General features: G+C 37.9%; 1 protein-coding gene across 1 annotated transcript in view; it reads left to right on the top strand.

Annotated features, from left to right (window-relative positions):
- RRP4 (ribosomal RNA processing 4) overlaps positions 1 to 8,645 on the top strand; it is a 51,199-nt gene extending 42,554 nt beyond the window's left edge. The window contains exons 5-7 of the mRNA XM_010249610.3: positions 5,936 to 6,001; positions 7,021 to 7,089; positions 8,011 to 8,645. Of these exons, the coding sequence (XP_010247912.1) occupies positions 5,936 to 6,001; positions 7,021 to 7,089; positions 8,011 to 8,469 (594 nt within the window). The 3' untranslated portion in view covers positions 8,470 to 8,645. The remainder of the gene's footprint in view (positions 1 to 5,935; positions 6,002 to 7,020; positions 7,090 to 8,010) is intronic.
- The last annotated feature ends 7,448 nt before the right edge of the window (positions 8,646 to 16,093 follow it).

Raw genomic sequence — 16,093 nt, 5'->3', positions numbered from 1 at the left:
AGGGGTGACATGGTAGTTGAAGAATGATTTCAGAAGATTTAAATGGATGTCAAGGAACATGTCAATTCAGGTGGGAGGGGTTAGGAGATCTGCCAACAATTTGGCAGATAGCTTAGCAAAGCAAGGGGTTCAAAGAACATTTATGTTTTGGGCACATTTGTAATTTTGTCCTGGGTCAGCTTACTAAGCTGATTTCTTTTGCAACTTCTTGTTATATCCTAAAGCATCTTAATTAATGAAATTCTTTCAAAGTTATTGATAAAAAAAATACATTAACCTAATATGCCAAAAAAAATCAAAAGAAATGCAAAAAAATAAAACATAATATTAATAAAAATATAAACTTAAATTTTAAAATAAATGTTTTAAAAAATCTTTTATCTAAAATTAAAATACATAAACATAATATGTAAAGCATAATCAAATGAGAATTTAAAAATGAAATCAAACATATAAAACATTTTCAAGCATATAAAACCCACAATCTCTTTTTTTCTCAATTACATTACTTCATGTAGCTAATGTGACATATTACATTCCTAATTCTATGAGCCGCCTTTGTGCTACACCCTTCGAGGAAGCCCAACCAAGTCCATGTTCACACAAAAAATAATGATTTTATGGCTTTAATTGCTTTTTACTCACTCACCGGAGCTTCGAGAATCCCCTATTTGGTAATGTTGTCCATTCATTCATCCTAATAAAATATCTTCTTAAAAAGCAATTAAAGCTATAAAATCATTATTTTTTTGTGTGAAAACTAAGAATTTAAGACCCTAACATGGACTCGTTTGGGCTGGCCTCGAGGGGCGTGGCACGGGGGTGGAGCCCTTGGCCTAGCCGCTAGACTCAAAAAAAGGAAAAAGCATCAAATTTTCAAAAGGCTCACGCTTGGGCTGAGGCGCAAGGCGCACTAGGCGCACGCCTTTTGAAAGGGTTGCGCCTAGGACCTAGGCGAGGCGCCTACCCTAAAATGCGCTTCGCCTGTGTGCCTAGGCATGCCTTTTAAATCATTGCTTGCGTCATTGTAAGCCTAGCTATTGTTGATAGTGGGTGTTATCTTAAAAGGAGTTTATTACTAGGAAAAGAAGACAAACCCCTTGCAATGAATCATGTAGGGTAACTAAGAAAAAGGGTGATGAGGGGGGGGGGGTTCATGTTGCCAAAGGGGAAATAACGTCGACCCTGACAAAAGAAGAGCTGGAGGTTAGACAAGAGTCAAGGGATAAGAAGGACGAGGGAGACCATGCTGGTGATAGTAGTCTTACCTTGTCTCAACAAGCTGACGAGGAGGGGGAGAAAGTGGAGATTAAGACCTTGGTGGACGGGGAGGTAAGAATTGGCAAGAGTTTAGGGCTATTCTTATGGGGAGGTGAAGAGTTTGCTAGAAGAACTTTTGAAATGAGTAAAAGGGAAGAGAAAACGAAGAAGAATATGGGACAAAAAGAAGAAAAAGTTTGGGATGAGGACGATGATGGGCAGGATGAGATGTTTGATCCTGAAGACTAGCGAATGTATGAAGGGGGGGGGGTGTGTTCTCGGTCTTTCTTTTGGTTAGTCTTTCATCATTGTAAGGCTTGCTGTTGTTGATAGTGGGTTCGGGTGTTATCTTAAAATCCTTGTTAGTGCTGTAATCTGGTTTTTTATTTTTATCAATAAATATTTTCTTTTATTCTTCAGAAAGAATAACTAAGAAACCTTAATGGAGCAAGTAGAAATAACAAGGAGATAATGGACAAGATAACTAACTGTTTTGGAGAAATACAAATCATTCCCCCAACCCACCCCTAAGAAGACCATCTGGAAGCTAGCAGACCTTAGGATTTTTTTTGTTGATCAATAAATGAAATCTTTATCGAATTCAATTAAGAAAAATTACAAATAAGTGGAGGGAGGTAAACCACAGGTGCAAGAAGTCAAGGCTCTAAAGCCTATTTTGGAAGTCAAGGCTCTAGAACCTTTCTAATATGATGGAGAAGAATATAAGAAGATGAAAGTCTAAAGCCACAGGTGCAAACCCATGACCATACTCGAGCTTGTGCTAGTACCAAATTCCAAGCACATTTTCATGACCATCTGCAAATCCAAACCCATAATCCATATAACAATGTTCAAATCTTCCGTGAACCATACTCAAAACTTAGATCCATGACCAGCCAACCAATTAATCATAAAAATTTGAACAAAGAATTGAATGCATCTTGCATGGACCTTGTTATTGGTTTTTCTTGGAATTGAATGAAGCTTGGAAGATGACAAGATCCAACCTAGAGATTACAAAGATAAGTACTTAGCTACTAAGATATGTCTTGGGAGAGAAGATTTGCAAAGGGAGAAAATGTCAAGAAGAGGGGAAGGAGGTAAAGGATTGGCAAAGGGAGGAGTGAAGAGGCATTGCTAAGTGTTGAGGGATAGCATCCAAGGTATCACCAAGCCTACCATTCGGCGGTTGGCTTGACATGGTGGTTTCATGCTTATCAGTGGTCTCATCTATGAGGAGACTCATGGGGTTCTCAAGATAGTCCTTGAAAATGTCATTCGTGATGCCGTTAGCTACACTGAGCACAATCGCCAGAAGGCCGTCATTGCCATGGATGTCGTCTATGCTCTCAAGAGACCGTCACTACCATGGATGTTGGGCTTATTTTCTTTTGTTGCTTTGTGTGTCTCTTATGGGTATCTGTTAATATGGATGATATGTGATGCTTGTTCTTGTCTGTTCTCATTTCATGGATGAGATTATGTATCTTTCATGGGCAATTGTTTGAAAAGAATCAATGAGATATGATTTAAAAGGCGCGCTTAGGCGCACAGGCGAGGCACATTTTGGGGTATGCGCCTCGCCCAGGTCCTAGGCGCACCCCTTTCAAAAGGCACACGCCTGGTGCACCTAGGCGTGCGCCTAATGTGCCTTGCGCCTCAGCCCAGGTGTGCACCTTTTTAAAATTTTGCGCTTTTTGCCTTTTTTTGAGCCAACGGCTAGGTTGGGGGCTCTACCCCCTGGACCCCCAACCACTCCCCTTGAGGCAAGCCCGAACAAGTCTATGTTAGGGTTTGAAATTCTTATTTCTCACATGAAAAACAATGATTTTATAACTTTAATTGCCTTTTTAGTAGATATTTTATTGCAATGAATGAACAAACAACATTAGCAAATAGGGGGTTCTCGAAGCTCCAGTTCACTCGCTCACCGAAGCAAGCGAAGTTGTAAAATCATTCATTGCAATAAAATATCTTCTTAAAAGGCAATTAAAGTTATAAAATCATTATTTTTCATGTGAGAAATAAGAATTTCAAACCCTAACATAGACTTGTTCAGGCTTGCCTCGAGGGGCGTGGTACAAAGGTGACTCATAGAATCAAGAATGCAATATGTTTTACATCACATTAGCTACTTGAAGCAATGCAATTAAGGAAAAAAAGAGATTTTACATGCTTGAAAATGCTTTATATGTTTGCTTTTATTTTTAAATTTTCATTTGAATACGCTTTGCATGTTATTTTTATGTATTGGTTTTTTAAAACATTTATTTTAAAATTTATGTTTATACTTGTTATTAACATTATGTTTAATATTTTTTTTTGCATTTTTTAAATTTTGGCATTTTTTTTTGAATTTTGACATTTTTTTTTATTTTTTAGCTTTTTTTTTTGTAGTTTTCACCTTTCTTAAAAAGGCGCGCGCCTCGCCTTGTGCCTCAGGCGCAAATTGGCCCTTGCGCTTTTTTTTGCGCCTTGTGCTTTTAAAACACTGATATTAAATGAGAAAAATTAGCTAAGATTTCAAAAAAAAAATGAAATGTCTTGGGAATTAAAATTGTATTCTACGAAGATTAGCTTGGAAGTTGTAATTGAGATTCAATACTAATTCCATTAACTAGCAAGAAAGCTTAGGCTATATAAATTTGTTAGTTCTTTTAGTAGTCAATTAAGAAAATAGAATTTGAACTTCTTTATGCACTTTCTTGGTGGTTGACTCCAACTATCTCAGAGATGTAATAACTCTGAATGAGATTCCAATCTCAAATTGGAGCTTTAAGATGAGGCATCAAAGACTAGTTTAAGGCTGTTTGACTCAGCTCATTCTTTCTTTGTACTCTAAATTCTTTCCATATCCTACCATTCTTGTTTATCACCCTATTCTCTGATCATACTGCATCAAATCATCCAACCATTAAGAGTGATTTGAACCATCTTCACTCACCCAATAAAATTTCGCTCTAGGGGTGTTTTGCATCAAATTTGCCCTTTTCATTTGGACATACTAGAACAAAATTTTTTGAAATTGCAGATGTTCTAAGAAAATTAAAAGCATTAGTTGTTGTCATCATCATCATCATCAAAGCCTGTCTCAAAACAATGCCATGGAGCACGTCAACCTGAGGCTTTGAGGTTGGGACAACATTTCTTCTACGGGGTCAGTGACAAAGACCCCCTGAACTTTCACATTATAAGAAATACCCCTGGCCATTAAGTCAGATGGCAGAATGCATTAAATTACCAAAATACCCACCTGAACTTTCCTTATTTTCTTTTCCTACCCTTTTCTCTTAAACCCCAAGTGACCCCAAAAATACCTCCATTTTCTCAAAATGAAACCAGCTAAAATAACAAGGGTCATTTCATTAACAGAAAAACAAGTTTCTTTAAATTCTTGTTTCATTTCACTGACATGAATGCCACTCTTCATCTTAAAATATAAAAATCATCCACTCCTACCTCCAATAAACCAAGAAAAACTAAATGAAACCTTAAATTTATACCTATCAGATAAAAACCTCTACCATTTTATCTGAATATTGAATTCAGCCAGAAATCTGCAAGGATCTATTAGAGCAACTGAGAGGACTTCAATATTATATTTAGAAAACTAATTGAATCATAAATCATTCAAATAAATAAGAAAAGGATGGTTTGGGATTTAAAAAATATTAAACAGCTGAATGAGAATCTTTTTCAAAGTTAACTGATGGAACTCTAATGAAGGGGGTATTTGTCAAAAGTGAAAATTCAGGGGGGTCTTTGTTGCAAATGAAAGTTCATGTGGGCCTTTGTAATTTACCTTTTCTTTCTATAATGGAATTCCCAGTGTCAATAGGTTCAGATATAAACTGGAATGATCTCTCCCCCTAGCATCTATATACTCAAACTAACTCCCAAGGGTCTCAAGTTTGCAATTAAGCAATATAAAACACACAACCATCGAAGTTAAGTTTAATAGTCCATTGATCCAAGGGAACCTGATCCCGAATAGACAGTCTATCTATGGAGTGGAGACTTTGCAGTAACCTGCCTGCCTCTAACAATAGAATCTACTGACACATCTTTCATGTTCTCTCCTATTAGAATTTGATGAACGTCAAAGATACTGATCAAATCAATAAAACTTCTGTATATTTCCTCTTTTATAACTGTATATTCCCTCTAACATCAATAAAATTTTTGCACATTGCTGATTAAAAAATGGTTAAGCAAAGTGACCTTTACAGGAAGCTAGTGTATTCAACGAAAATGCATATTCAAATACTTTGGTTTGAACCAGGAATTGATTACTTAATAGTGGAGCTAGCTTGCTGGAGTTTTATGGATTTATTATTAATGCTGTGAATGTTTATCATCCTGGTTAATTTACCAGCATTGAGGCATCATAGCACTTAGATTTTTTTTTTTTTGATAAATAATTATAGCTTTAGATGTTGAGCCAGTTCTTCAGTAGATCACAAACCAAATTTTCATACTTTTTTTTTTCTGCATGAATCTAGCCAGGGAGTAGAACCTAATGCCACTTCAGAAAAGCTTCTGTATATTGTTTTGCATTAAATTTTCGGTATTGGAGAATTGGAATTTCACTTATTCCTTGGTTAAGTTTCTAATGTGAATGAAAGCTATTATCTGTATTCATTATTCATGGTTTCACTCGCTTTTTGATTGCTAGAGGCGGCGGACTGCTGTTGATGAACTGAACATGCGCAGTATTTTTGAAGAGAATGATGTCATATGTGTAAGTCCACTGATTCTCTCTCTGTAATAAAGAACATAAAGAGAATGATGTCATATCAGAGATTTGGTTCAATTAGTGGATGATTCATGTCCACTAAGATGCAAATGAAATGCCTTGAAATATCAGAAGCTTTGATTCTTGTAGTTTGTAATTATTTGAATCTCCAGACAAGTCAATTCGGTCATAAATATTTGGTTGGCTCAGTTTGGGTCAGAAGAAGTTTTCTTATGGCCACATAAGTTCAAAACCAACTCGGTTTTGTCTTTTAGTTCCATAATCTTGAACTTAAAACTATTTTCCAAACCAGAACAAGTGTACCACATGTTTATATCTATGTTTAGTTTTGTAAACTTTGAGACTCAGAAAGGCCAGGATGGGGCCAGGTTTAGTACCTATGAATTATGATGAGAGATAGCCCAGGCCTGGTCTGGACCCTGGGCCTGGATCTGTATGGACCCGGTTTGAGCTTTGGGCCTATGTTTTGGGATAAGGATTGGAAGCCTTGGATGTGAGTGCTACAGGCTAGGCCAGGCCTGTAAGTTTTGGGCCCAATCCAAGAAATGATCACCTCTAATCTGGGTTCTTTGGAATCTGGAGGGGTGGACTGGATACTGACCTAACCTTAAGGCTCTTTTTTATTCCACACAGAGTGGGCCATTTCCAGACTTGTCAGCCCGATTTTATGGTTACTCCAATGAAGTCTGATATACAGACTTAATCTTGAACAAGACTAGTTTCTTAAGAAAAAAGCATGTGAACAAAATGTTGATGAGTACATGAACCATGAAGGTGTATACTTGCATCTTGCAACCAGTGGCAAGTGGCAAACAGGGTAATTGTGCCACTACTTCTAGCAAAGATACTTCGCTTTTTAGCTTACACGTGTCTATGACATGGTAGAATGGCAGAAAACTAATTGATCTTCATTATCATCCAAACCTAATCATGTTTCACCCTTACATTCTGTTTAATACCAGGCAGAAAACTAATTAATGCTTCAATCAATTTTCATTTTTCAGGCAGAGGTTCGTGGTTTCCAGCATGATGGCAGTTTACACCTACAGGCAAGAAGTCAGAAGTATGGAAAGGTATCTAATGTTTGTACACATGCACAGACCAAGAATTTACAGGTCATCAGGGAAGGGGTTAAAATGAGACTTGCAACTTTTCTATATTAAAAGAAAAGAAAATTAACAAGAGGCTTAAAGTGGGACTTGCACTTGGATGATGTAAACTGATCTCAAGAACGAGTAGAAATAGCTTTGCTCTTTTACAGCTCTAACACTGATTTAAAGGCATGCCTAGGCGCACAGGCGAGGTGTATTTTTGGGTAGGTGCCTTGCCCAGGTCCTAGGCACACGCCTCACTCTTTCACTGAAGCGCCGAGAACCCCCTATTTTCTAATGTTGTTCATTCATTTATTTTAATAAAATATCTTATTAAAAGGCAATTAAAATTATAAAATCATTATTTCTTGTGCAAAAATTAAGAATTTAAGAACATAACATGGACTTGTTTGGGTTTGCCTCGAGGGGCGTGGCACAGAGGTGGCTCATAGAATTGGGAATGTAATATGTTTTATATCACATTAGCTACTTGAAGTAATGCGATTAAGGTAAAAAAGAGATTGTGGGTTTTACATGCTTGAAAATGTTTTATATGCTTGATTTTATTTTTAAATTTTCATTTGAATATGCTTTACATGTTATGTTTATGTATTTTAATTTTAGATAATAAGTTTTTTAAAACATTAATTTTAAAATTCAAGTTTATATTTTTATTAATATAATGTTTAATATTTTTTGCATTTTTTTTTAATTTTTTGATTTTTTTGGTATTTTTGCTTCAACAAGGCACTTGCCTTGCGGCTCGGGTGTAAATTTGCACCTTTAAAGCAGTAAGCTCTAAAAGTTGTTTCCTAAAGATAACATGTATTTTTTCTGCAATCTAAAGCTTTTAACTCTTCTTTTTTTTTATTTCTTATAATGCGACTATGATTGATGATGCAGTTGGGAAGGGGTCAATTGTTGACTGTCCCTCCATATTTAGTGAAGAGACGCAAGCAGCATTTCCACCACCTTGAACAGTACGGAATTGATTTGATTCTTGGATGTAATGGATTTATCTGGGTAGGTGAACATGTAGAAGCCAGGGATAATATGGTAGAAGATCAAGAGAACAAACCTGAACAACAGATAAGCCAGTCGAATCAAAGATCCATGAATCTTGAAGAACAAGAAAGCATTTACACTCCTTTGGCAACAAGGCAGAACATATGTAGGTTTGCAAATGCTGTTAGAGTTTTGTCTACGTTGGGCTTCAATCTGACTGTTGAAGTGATCTCGGACACAGTTGATTTTAGTACTTCACTGAATCTTGATATGCATGAGATGCTTGGAGCAGAGTTTTGCGTTCAGATTGCAGAGAAAGAGGTTAAACGGAGGAGCTCAATATCAAAAAAGAAATGATCTTTGGTAGAATTTGGTTTTTGTATGGTTACTTGCCCTAATTTGTATTTTTGTTTGTTTTTATACTTCCTGTATCGGAGGTGATTGAGAAATTTTTAGGGAAACTAGCAAATGGGATTTGTTTTTTACGAGAAAATGCCATAAAATGTTAAAAAAAAAAAGATTTCTTTTCTTGAGACTTTGGAATTTGGGTTGTGATATGTGCCTTAGGAGAGAAAAGTATTGTTGCAATAGCACCAACCAACAATCGAGATTTTTCCTATTGAACTTGAGGAGTTCCAACTTTGGTCTCCATGTTCCTATGCCGATCGATTCCCCAGTCCTATTAGAAGCTTCCGTTTCCTTGCCTCTGTCACCCGCACCTTCTGAGATAGATTGATTGATGTTCAGTTTTGGATTCCCTCCTACCGGAGGTGGAGGACCCAGACGTTCCAAAATCTTTGCCAGTTTGGCCATGATTCCCTCCTGGTTTCTTTGTAGGAAGTTTATCCTTTCTTCTAGATTCGATATCTCCTCTCCAGATGGAATGTCTGGCTCTGAGACCATTTGTTATGTGCCTTAGGAGAACTCACCCCTAAAAGCTATGCCTCCTAGTTGCAATCGTGCGGTGCAGGTGGTGACGTGGTATTGTAGTGTTCGGCCGATACTAGATGGTCTTGTGTAAAGCCAGCCTGCGTGGGCATCGGGACTACAGAAGCATGTGTTAGACAGATATGCCCTTTAGATCCAATCAGATTGATGTACCTTTTTGGCAATTATTGTAAATGAATAAAGTATATAATTGATTCATGTCATTGTGGTGTATTTCTGTGTAATACACTTAAACTAGACACTTAATGAGACTCGTGTTAGTTTATAATCTTCACAGCCGTTGGATAGACTTGGGGAGATTTATCTTGTCAAAGCTAACATTGATGTGCCGCCAAGTTGGTTGGAGTGGTTTGTCTCAACTGCTAGGGTGAGATTTGAGGTACATGCAGTGTGGGTTTTCTTGAAACCCTGAACCGGGCCAAATATTGTCTTGGACCTTGGAGATACATGGACAAAATTGAAATGTTACACCTGACCCCTAGACTCGATTATAATACTGCACTAGGTGTCTGGTTATATATTCACGATAGGATTGTGTGTTGTTTGTTGGAAAAATAGCAAATAGGGGTCCATCGCAGATTCCACAACCAAATTCGAATACATTGTCGTAAGTGAAGCTGCCAAGGAAGCCGTTTTAATGAAGTTCATTCAGGAATTATGAGTAGTTCCATCCAGCATATCACCCATTTCATTGTTGTGTGACAACATTGGAGCCATTGCTCAGGCTAAGGAGCCACGAGCCCACTCGAAGTCGAACCACATCGAGAGGAAGTACCATGTATTGCGGGAGAGAGTTGGAAGATGAGACGTCCTAATTTAGAAGGTAGCATCAACGGAAAATGTAGTAGACCCATTGACTAAGCCACTAACACAGAAAGTGTTTGAGAAACACGTGGAAAGTATGTGACTCCAGCTCGTACCCAATTGGACCTAAGTGCAAGTGGGAGCTGTTAGACAGTTATGCCCTTTAGCTCCAATAATATTGATGTACCTTTTTGACATTTATTGTAAAAGAATAAAGTACATAATTGATGCATGTCATTGTGGTGTGTTTCTGTGTAATACCCTTAAACTAGACATTTAATGAGATTCGTGTTAGTTTAGAATCTTCACAGCCATTGGATAGATCTGGGGAGATTTATCTTGTCAAGACTGACACTGATGTGCCGCCAAGTTGGTTAGGGTAGCTTGTCTTAGCTGCTAGGGTGAGACCTGAGGTACATGTGGTGTGAGTTTTCTTGAAACCCTGAATCAAACCAAAATTCTAGTATTACCCTTGACCTTGGAGATAGATGGACAAAACTGGAATGTTACACCTAACCCCTAGACTCGATTATGATACTGCACTATGTGTCGGATTGGGCTGTCTTTGATATGCCAATCAGTGAGATCCTCAAAGGGGGGTCAAAACCTGGGTATGTTGGGACAATCTGAGAATTCATCTGAGTGGGTGATCATAGTGATAAGATCAGCCCCCCTTTGTTGGACAAAGTGAATGATTAGGGATGCACTCTCTCTGATGGAAACCTAAACTGCTGGCAGTTGATTTCAACTCTTGAAATTTGTTTTGCAAAATATATTTATATAAAGATATACATATATATATTATGGTTTCAAAATGTTTGCAAAATGTTTTAATTCTCGGGATCCTTGCGAGTAGAGAGTGCAGCACTACACCTTGCAGCTGAGGGAGAGGTCATCTCTTGTCGGATAGTGTTTGATCATTATGGGTTGAGAGGTTAAGTGTAAGACTATTGGGGGTAATAATTGATGGACTAATCTTGCATTTGCCCACAGTCCTTGGATTTTCATAAGGTGGCTGGACCCAAAGACCATTTAGTATAAATGTTGGGCCCGTTAAGAGCCCATGGTGATGGACTCAGGGGTTCACTATCTCCTACAGTGAATTCGACCAGGTCTTGTAATAAAGGCTGGGCTGAACCCATGTGACTGATGTGTAGATTAATGTTTGGGTCCAACGCCATACAAGGATAGCCAACTGGGTAGGTGGTTAAGAGGTTAAGTGAGCACATAGATTTAATGGGCCTAATGCCCATTCGAACTGGCTTAATGAGATTAATTAAATAAGGGGCGGTTCTGGGATTTGGATCAGCTGATAGGATAAGGGATTATCAATATCCACTCAAAGAGTCCAAATCCAAATAAATGTTTGGATCAGGAAACTCCTAATTTGATTAGGAAGGTTGTTCTTTATTTGCAGATAAGATAAGGGATTATTCTTATCTCTTAAAGAGAGTGCAGATCCAAATATAAAATTTGGATTAGGAAAGTCCTAATAAAATTAGGAGAACATCTCTTTAAGGCTATAAATAGGAGAGCAGGGCGGACATCCAAACAGACTCACAGTCTGCTGAATTAAAAGAGAAGACAACACACAGTTTGACTGCTCCTGTCTTCTGCTCTTTTCTTCCTGTTCTTGCCGCATCTACCCAGTTTGATCTCCACCTGTGGGAGTGACCAAGAATCGTTCTTTATATTGCTTTTTGCTAGAAGAGGCAATCTGAAGTTGTGCTCATCAGCCCTTTACTACATTCTTGCTGAAGAATTCGGTTCTTGCTGAAGAGCCGTCCTGTTGATTCTGCTTTACCTCACACTGTGTCATCTTCAGTGGGAGCAGATTTTGGTTTTCTCCTTGGGCGTGAACACCTTCATTGGGAGTTACTGTTACTCCGTATCAAGTATATCCCTCTCCTCTCTTTTGGTTTTAGGTCTGGTCCAGTTTGTTTCAAGATTGATCATTGACAATGCAGTTTTCTAAAATAGGGAATGTGATTCCCAAATAGGAGAGAGAAATTTTTGAAATTTCGCCCAACCTTCTTGCAGGGTTCGGCCATCCACATGTTGGTAGTATGGAATGTTAATGTGAGGTATCCCACATTGGTAGAATGGGATGCTGTTAGGTATATATGTGCTTGGGTTCCCTCCCTCTAACAGCTAGTTTTTAGGGGTGAGTTCTCATATATCAGGTTGTATCAAAAAGGACTAATTTGGAAGTTGGGCCAAAACTTGCATGATGCCTCTACCCACTCGCTTATTCATGATATGTTGCTTCGCCATGGGCTCGGACTGAGCTTGTAATGTCAACAAAGGACAAAAAGATGGGGGTAATGCAGAACTCCGTCTGAAGCAGCTTGCTGTTCTTAAATCCTATATTATTTATTGCTGGGCATGTCTGTGATTGATGCAAATTTCAGATTTTGAAACGTTTTCTTATATTTATCAAATTAAAACGCCATTGCTATCTAGTTGTTTGCTGAGAGAGCATGACTAAGGCCAGACAAGCATCTTGACTTGGAAAATGGAAGGACAGGATAAGATGACAAATAGTTGAGTTGGGCGCTTTGCTTTTGGTGGATAAATTTTTGGGGGTGCAAGCGTGCATCAGTACAGAGCATAGATGCTTTCTGGCTGCCTCCCAAGTGAATGTCTATCGTTGTCGGTTGCATTGTAGTTCCAGAAAAGAACATTCAATGGTGAAAGAATGTCAGTGATTCTTCTGTATTGTCGTTAACACAAATAGCAGAACATTGTGGAAGCATATTTACCTGAGACAGGCTGAGGATGGATCACTGGTTGAGGACCCGGTATGGTGGCAGTTATGTATGTCTAGCTAGGCTTTTTGTGAGAGAGACCCGCCACGATGTATAAACTCACTGTCACTGGGTATCGAGGAAAGTTCCTTGAGGACTTTGGTGTTCCTCTTCTCTGTCATGTCAACTTCAGGAAAAGGCTCTACTGTGTTGCAAAACCAAGACTTTCATACTTCCAATACCGGGTTATAGCCCTATAAACCATGAAAGGGTTCCACCAGCTGAAATTTCCAACCCAATTGTTTTAGGCTTTTAGCTTGACCAATGTAACAACCCAACTATAGGATGACAACAAACCTGATGCATTGTGTAACACTACCTAGATTTGTGCTTAAAAGGGACCTTTGTTTTGAGTACATAATAAAACACAAGATGCTCCAAAATGGAAACAAGTGGAAATGGTCAAGAGTAATACAATGAGGTGACACACATTGAAGCCCAAGATTCAGGTGCCAGTGTGCCATCAAATTTTCAGTTTAAGTATGTACATCAAAACAAAAGATGCATGGAATTGAAAAAAAAGAAACTTTTAGGTCTCTTTTCATTTCCACATACTTTGTTCATGTAGGATTCTTCCAATCATGCAATCTTAGTCATCTCTTCTTATCCTTTTTTCACTATGAACACCCTGTCCATTTTCATATGTTGGGTTTTGTCTATGGCATTCCGTATCTAATAGTGCATGGCACAAGTTTTAGATCAGCTAAAACAATTCGACAAGGTGGCACAATAAATCACAATTCATCTTTTGGTGTATGGAAGCAGTCATCATCCCAAAAATAGAACTTCAACTTAGCTGCAGTTTGCAGGATGTGAACCAGTCATATCATATAATCCTGTAAGCTGATAGCTATAAATATATAACCCTAGCAAGTGCACTAGTTATCAAGTAGTATAATAATATCATTCCCACAGGGATTTAACAAAATAAGTATTAGAATCACAGTCTTCCCTAATTATTTGGACAGTCGAAATTTAGATTTAAGGAAACAAGAACTACTGAAAATAAAAACTAGAACAAAGAAAATAAAAACAAGGGTAATCACTAATCGAATATGCAAATGATGGAATCGCTAGGACTTTTGGTTCACCTAACCAATGCAATGAATATTGATGGGTCCAATTATCCAAGATTAATTGTTATTCCCATAAGCTGAGATTTTCATAAATTTATTTAATATTCTTTCTCGAGATATACTAAACCTACACCCATCAAGTAACCCTTCGATCTCTCGAGTAGAGCTCTCAAGATGGAAGTGCATTAAGTCCAAGAAAACCATTAAATTCAGATGAATCATGTATATATATCTCTATATACCATTCAATTCACACTATGAATTATTCTGTCAGTTATGTGAATTCCTCTCTCAATTCATTCACATAACCCAAATCAATTAAGAGGTGGCCAAGCTCTTAATTGCATTAAGCACAATAATTCATAGACTATATGGAAATCACAATCTTGGATGAATCAAGAAGATAAAAATATATTCACTAACATGGTTAGGATTTCCATAGCCCTAACAAGAAACAAATCAGTTCATGATGGAAGAATTAAAACAAACAAAGGGGAAGAAAGAACTCTTGAATTCGCCCATGGTGCTGAGATCTCCTCTTCTTGAAGTTTCTTGAATTCTTGAACCTTTCTTGAACCCTTCTTGACTGATTGCTCCTTGCTTCTTGATTCAAATCAGAAGTTGAATGATTGAATGATTCAGTGATCAAGTGATCCCTAAAGCTGGTCCGTCCCCTCCTGTATATAGATTAAAGGGGAGGGGGTGGTCTCCTACTTTCTCTTGAAGTTGATCTTTACAAGAAATAGAAAGTCTTATCCTAATTTTAATCTTATCTCTTTATCTCTTGAACTCAATCCTTTTATCACTCTAAGATTACATCAAGAATTTAAATCTAGAAGGATTCTTCTTAGTTTCTTGTTCTTGGATTCGTAATAGACCTCATCTGCGAATTGGGCTTTAGCTAGGCTTTTCTGCGAGTTGGGCTTCAGCTGCGGATTGGGCCTTCCTGTGAATTTTCCGCGACTTCGGGAATTGACTTCGATACAGGCCGAATCAGTGAAAGCCCAAAACATGAAAGTTGTGGATTTTTCTCTTATCTTTCCAGTGGATCTTGAATCAGCCCATTCGGAGTTCGGAAACGCAAGTTAGGCCCAGATCACTGAACGATGTCGAAACTGTGAAAAATCATCCGATTTGTCTTTCTTTGCTCTTGATGCCTTCTTTCATACCCTAGACCAAAATACAAGAGATATGAGTCCAATTAGATGCTAATTTAGTATAAAATACAGAATAATTGGGGATAAAAATATGATAAATTCTACTCTCATCATAAACAACATATGCATAGAATTTTAGGCCACTAACAACAAAGAGGGTCTTCACTTTTAAACACTCTGAACTGCTTGTCTATTAATTCAGATTTTAATCACCTAACTCCAAATGGGAAATCAAGGTTGTTGAAAGCTGGTTGATGAATCTGCAATGGACCCTTCTTTGTTGCTTTTCCAACTAACTACATAGGACTCCATCGTAAAGATGTATCCCAATGTAGACTTTCTATCATTTTGGTATGACTGGAAATCGGCATCAGTATACCCAAGGATCTGTAGTGAACTATCATCGAATACCAGACAAAACTCTTTTGTGCTTTGAAGGTATTTCATTATGTTTTTCACAGCGGTCCAATGCTCTTTGTCCTTCAAAGGTATTTCCCACTACCCCTGAGCTCTCCTCATTAAGAACAATTTCCTAACGATGATTGTTTAGGATGTAATTTTCCTCTAAGAAATTGGCATTTCGACTACAGAACACTTTCTACTCTCTTGGGTCATAGAATAAATACCCTACAAAGCCTTTAGGGTAACCTACAAATAGGCAACGGCTGGTTTTGGATTCCAATTTGTCAGCACTTGTTCTTTTAACATGTGCTTGACAACCCCAAATCTTCAAGTGTCTCATACTTGGTTTCTTACTGGTCGAAAGCTCATAGGGAGTCTTCGAAATGGATTTGGTTGGAACCCGGTTCAACACGTATATTGCAGTTTCTAATGCGTATCCCCAAAAGGATGTAGGTAATTTCGAGTGGACGAGAAGTAATCGGACCATATCCAATAACATCCAGTTCCTCCTCTCTGATACATCATTTAATTGTGGTGTAGCAAGAGGATCCAGTCATCGATCTGATCGAAGGGCCTTAGTGCGTCTCCCTAACTTTTTCTCGACCTCTTGTTTGAACTCTTTGAACTTTTCAAAGTATTTAGACTTGTGTCTCATTAGGTATACGTAATCATATTGTGAGTGATCATCGGTAAATCTTATGAAATAAACTTGCTGGTTACGTGTCCTAACATTCATGGGACCATATACATCAGTATGTATAAGGTCAAGTGTGCTTGTTGATCTTTC

The sequence above is a fragment of the Nelumbo nucifera genome, chromosome 1 (genome assembly GCF_055504915.1).
Source record: "Nelumbo nucifera cultivar China Antique chromosome 1, China Antique-T2T, whole genome shotgun sequence".
NCBI classification, from domain to species: Eukaryota; Viridiplantae; Streptophyta; class Magnoliopsida; order Proteales; family Nelumbonaceae; genus Nelumbo; species Nelumbo nucifera.
The sequence above is the reverse complement of the archived record's forward strand: the minus strand, read 5'-3'. Positions and strand labels throughout refer to the sequence as shown.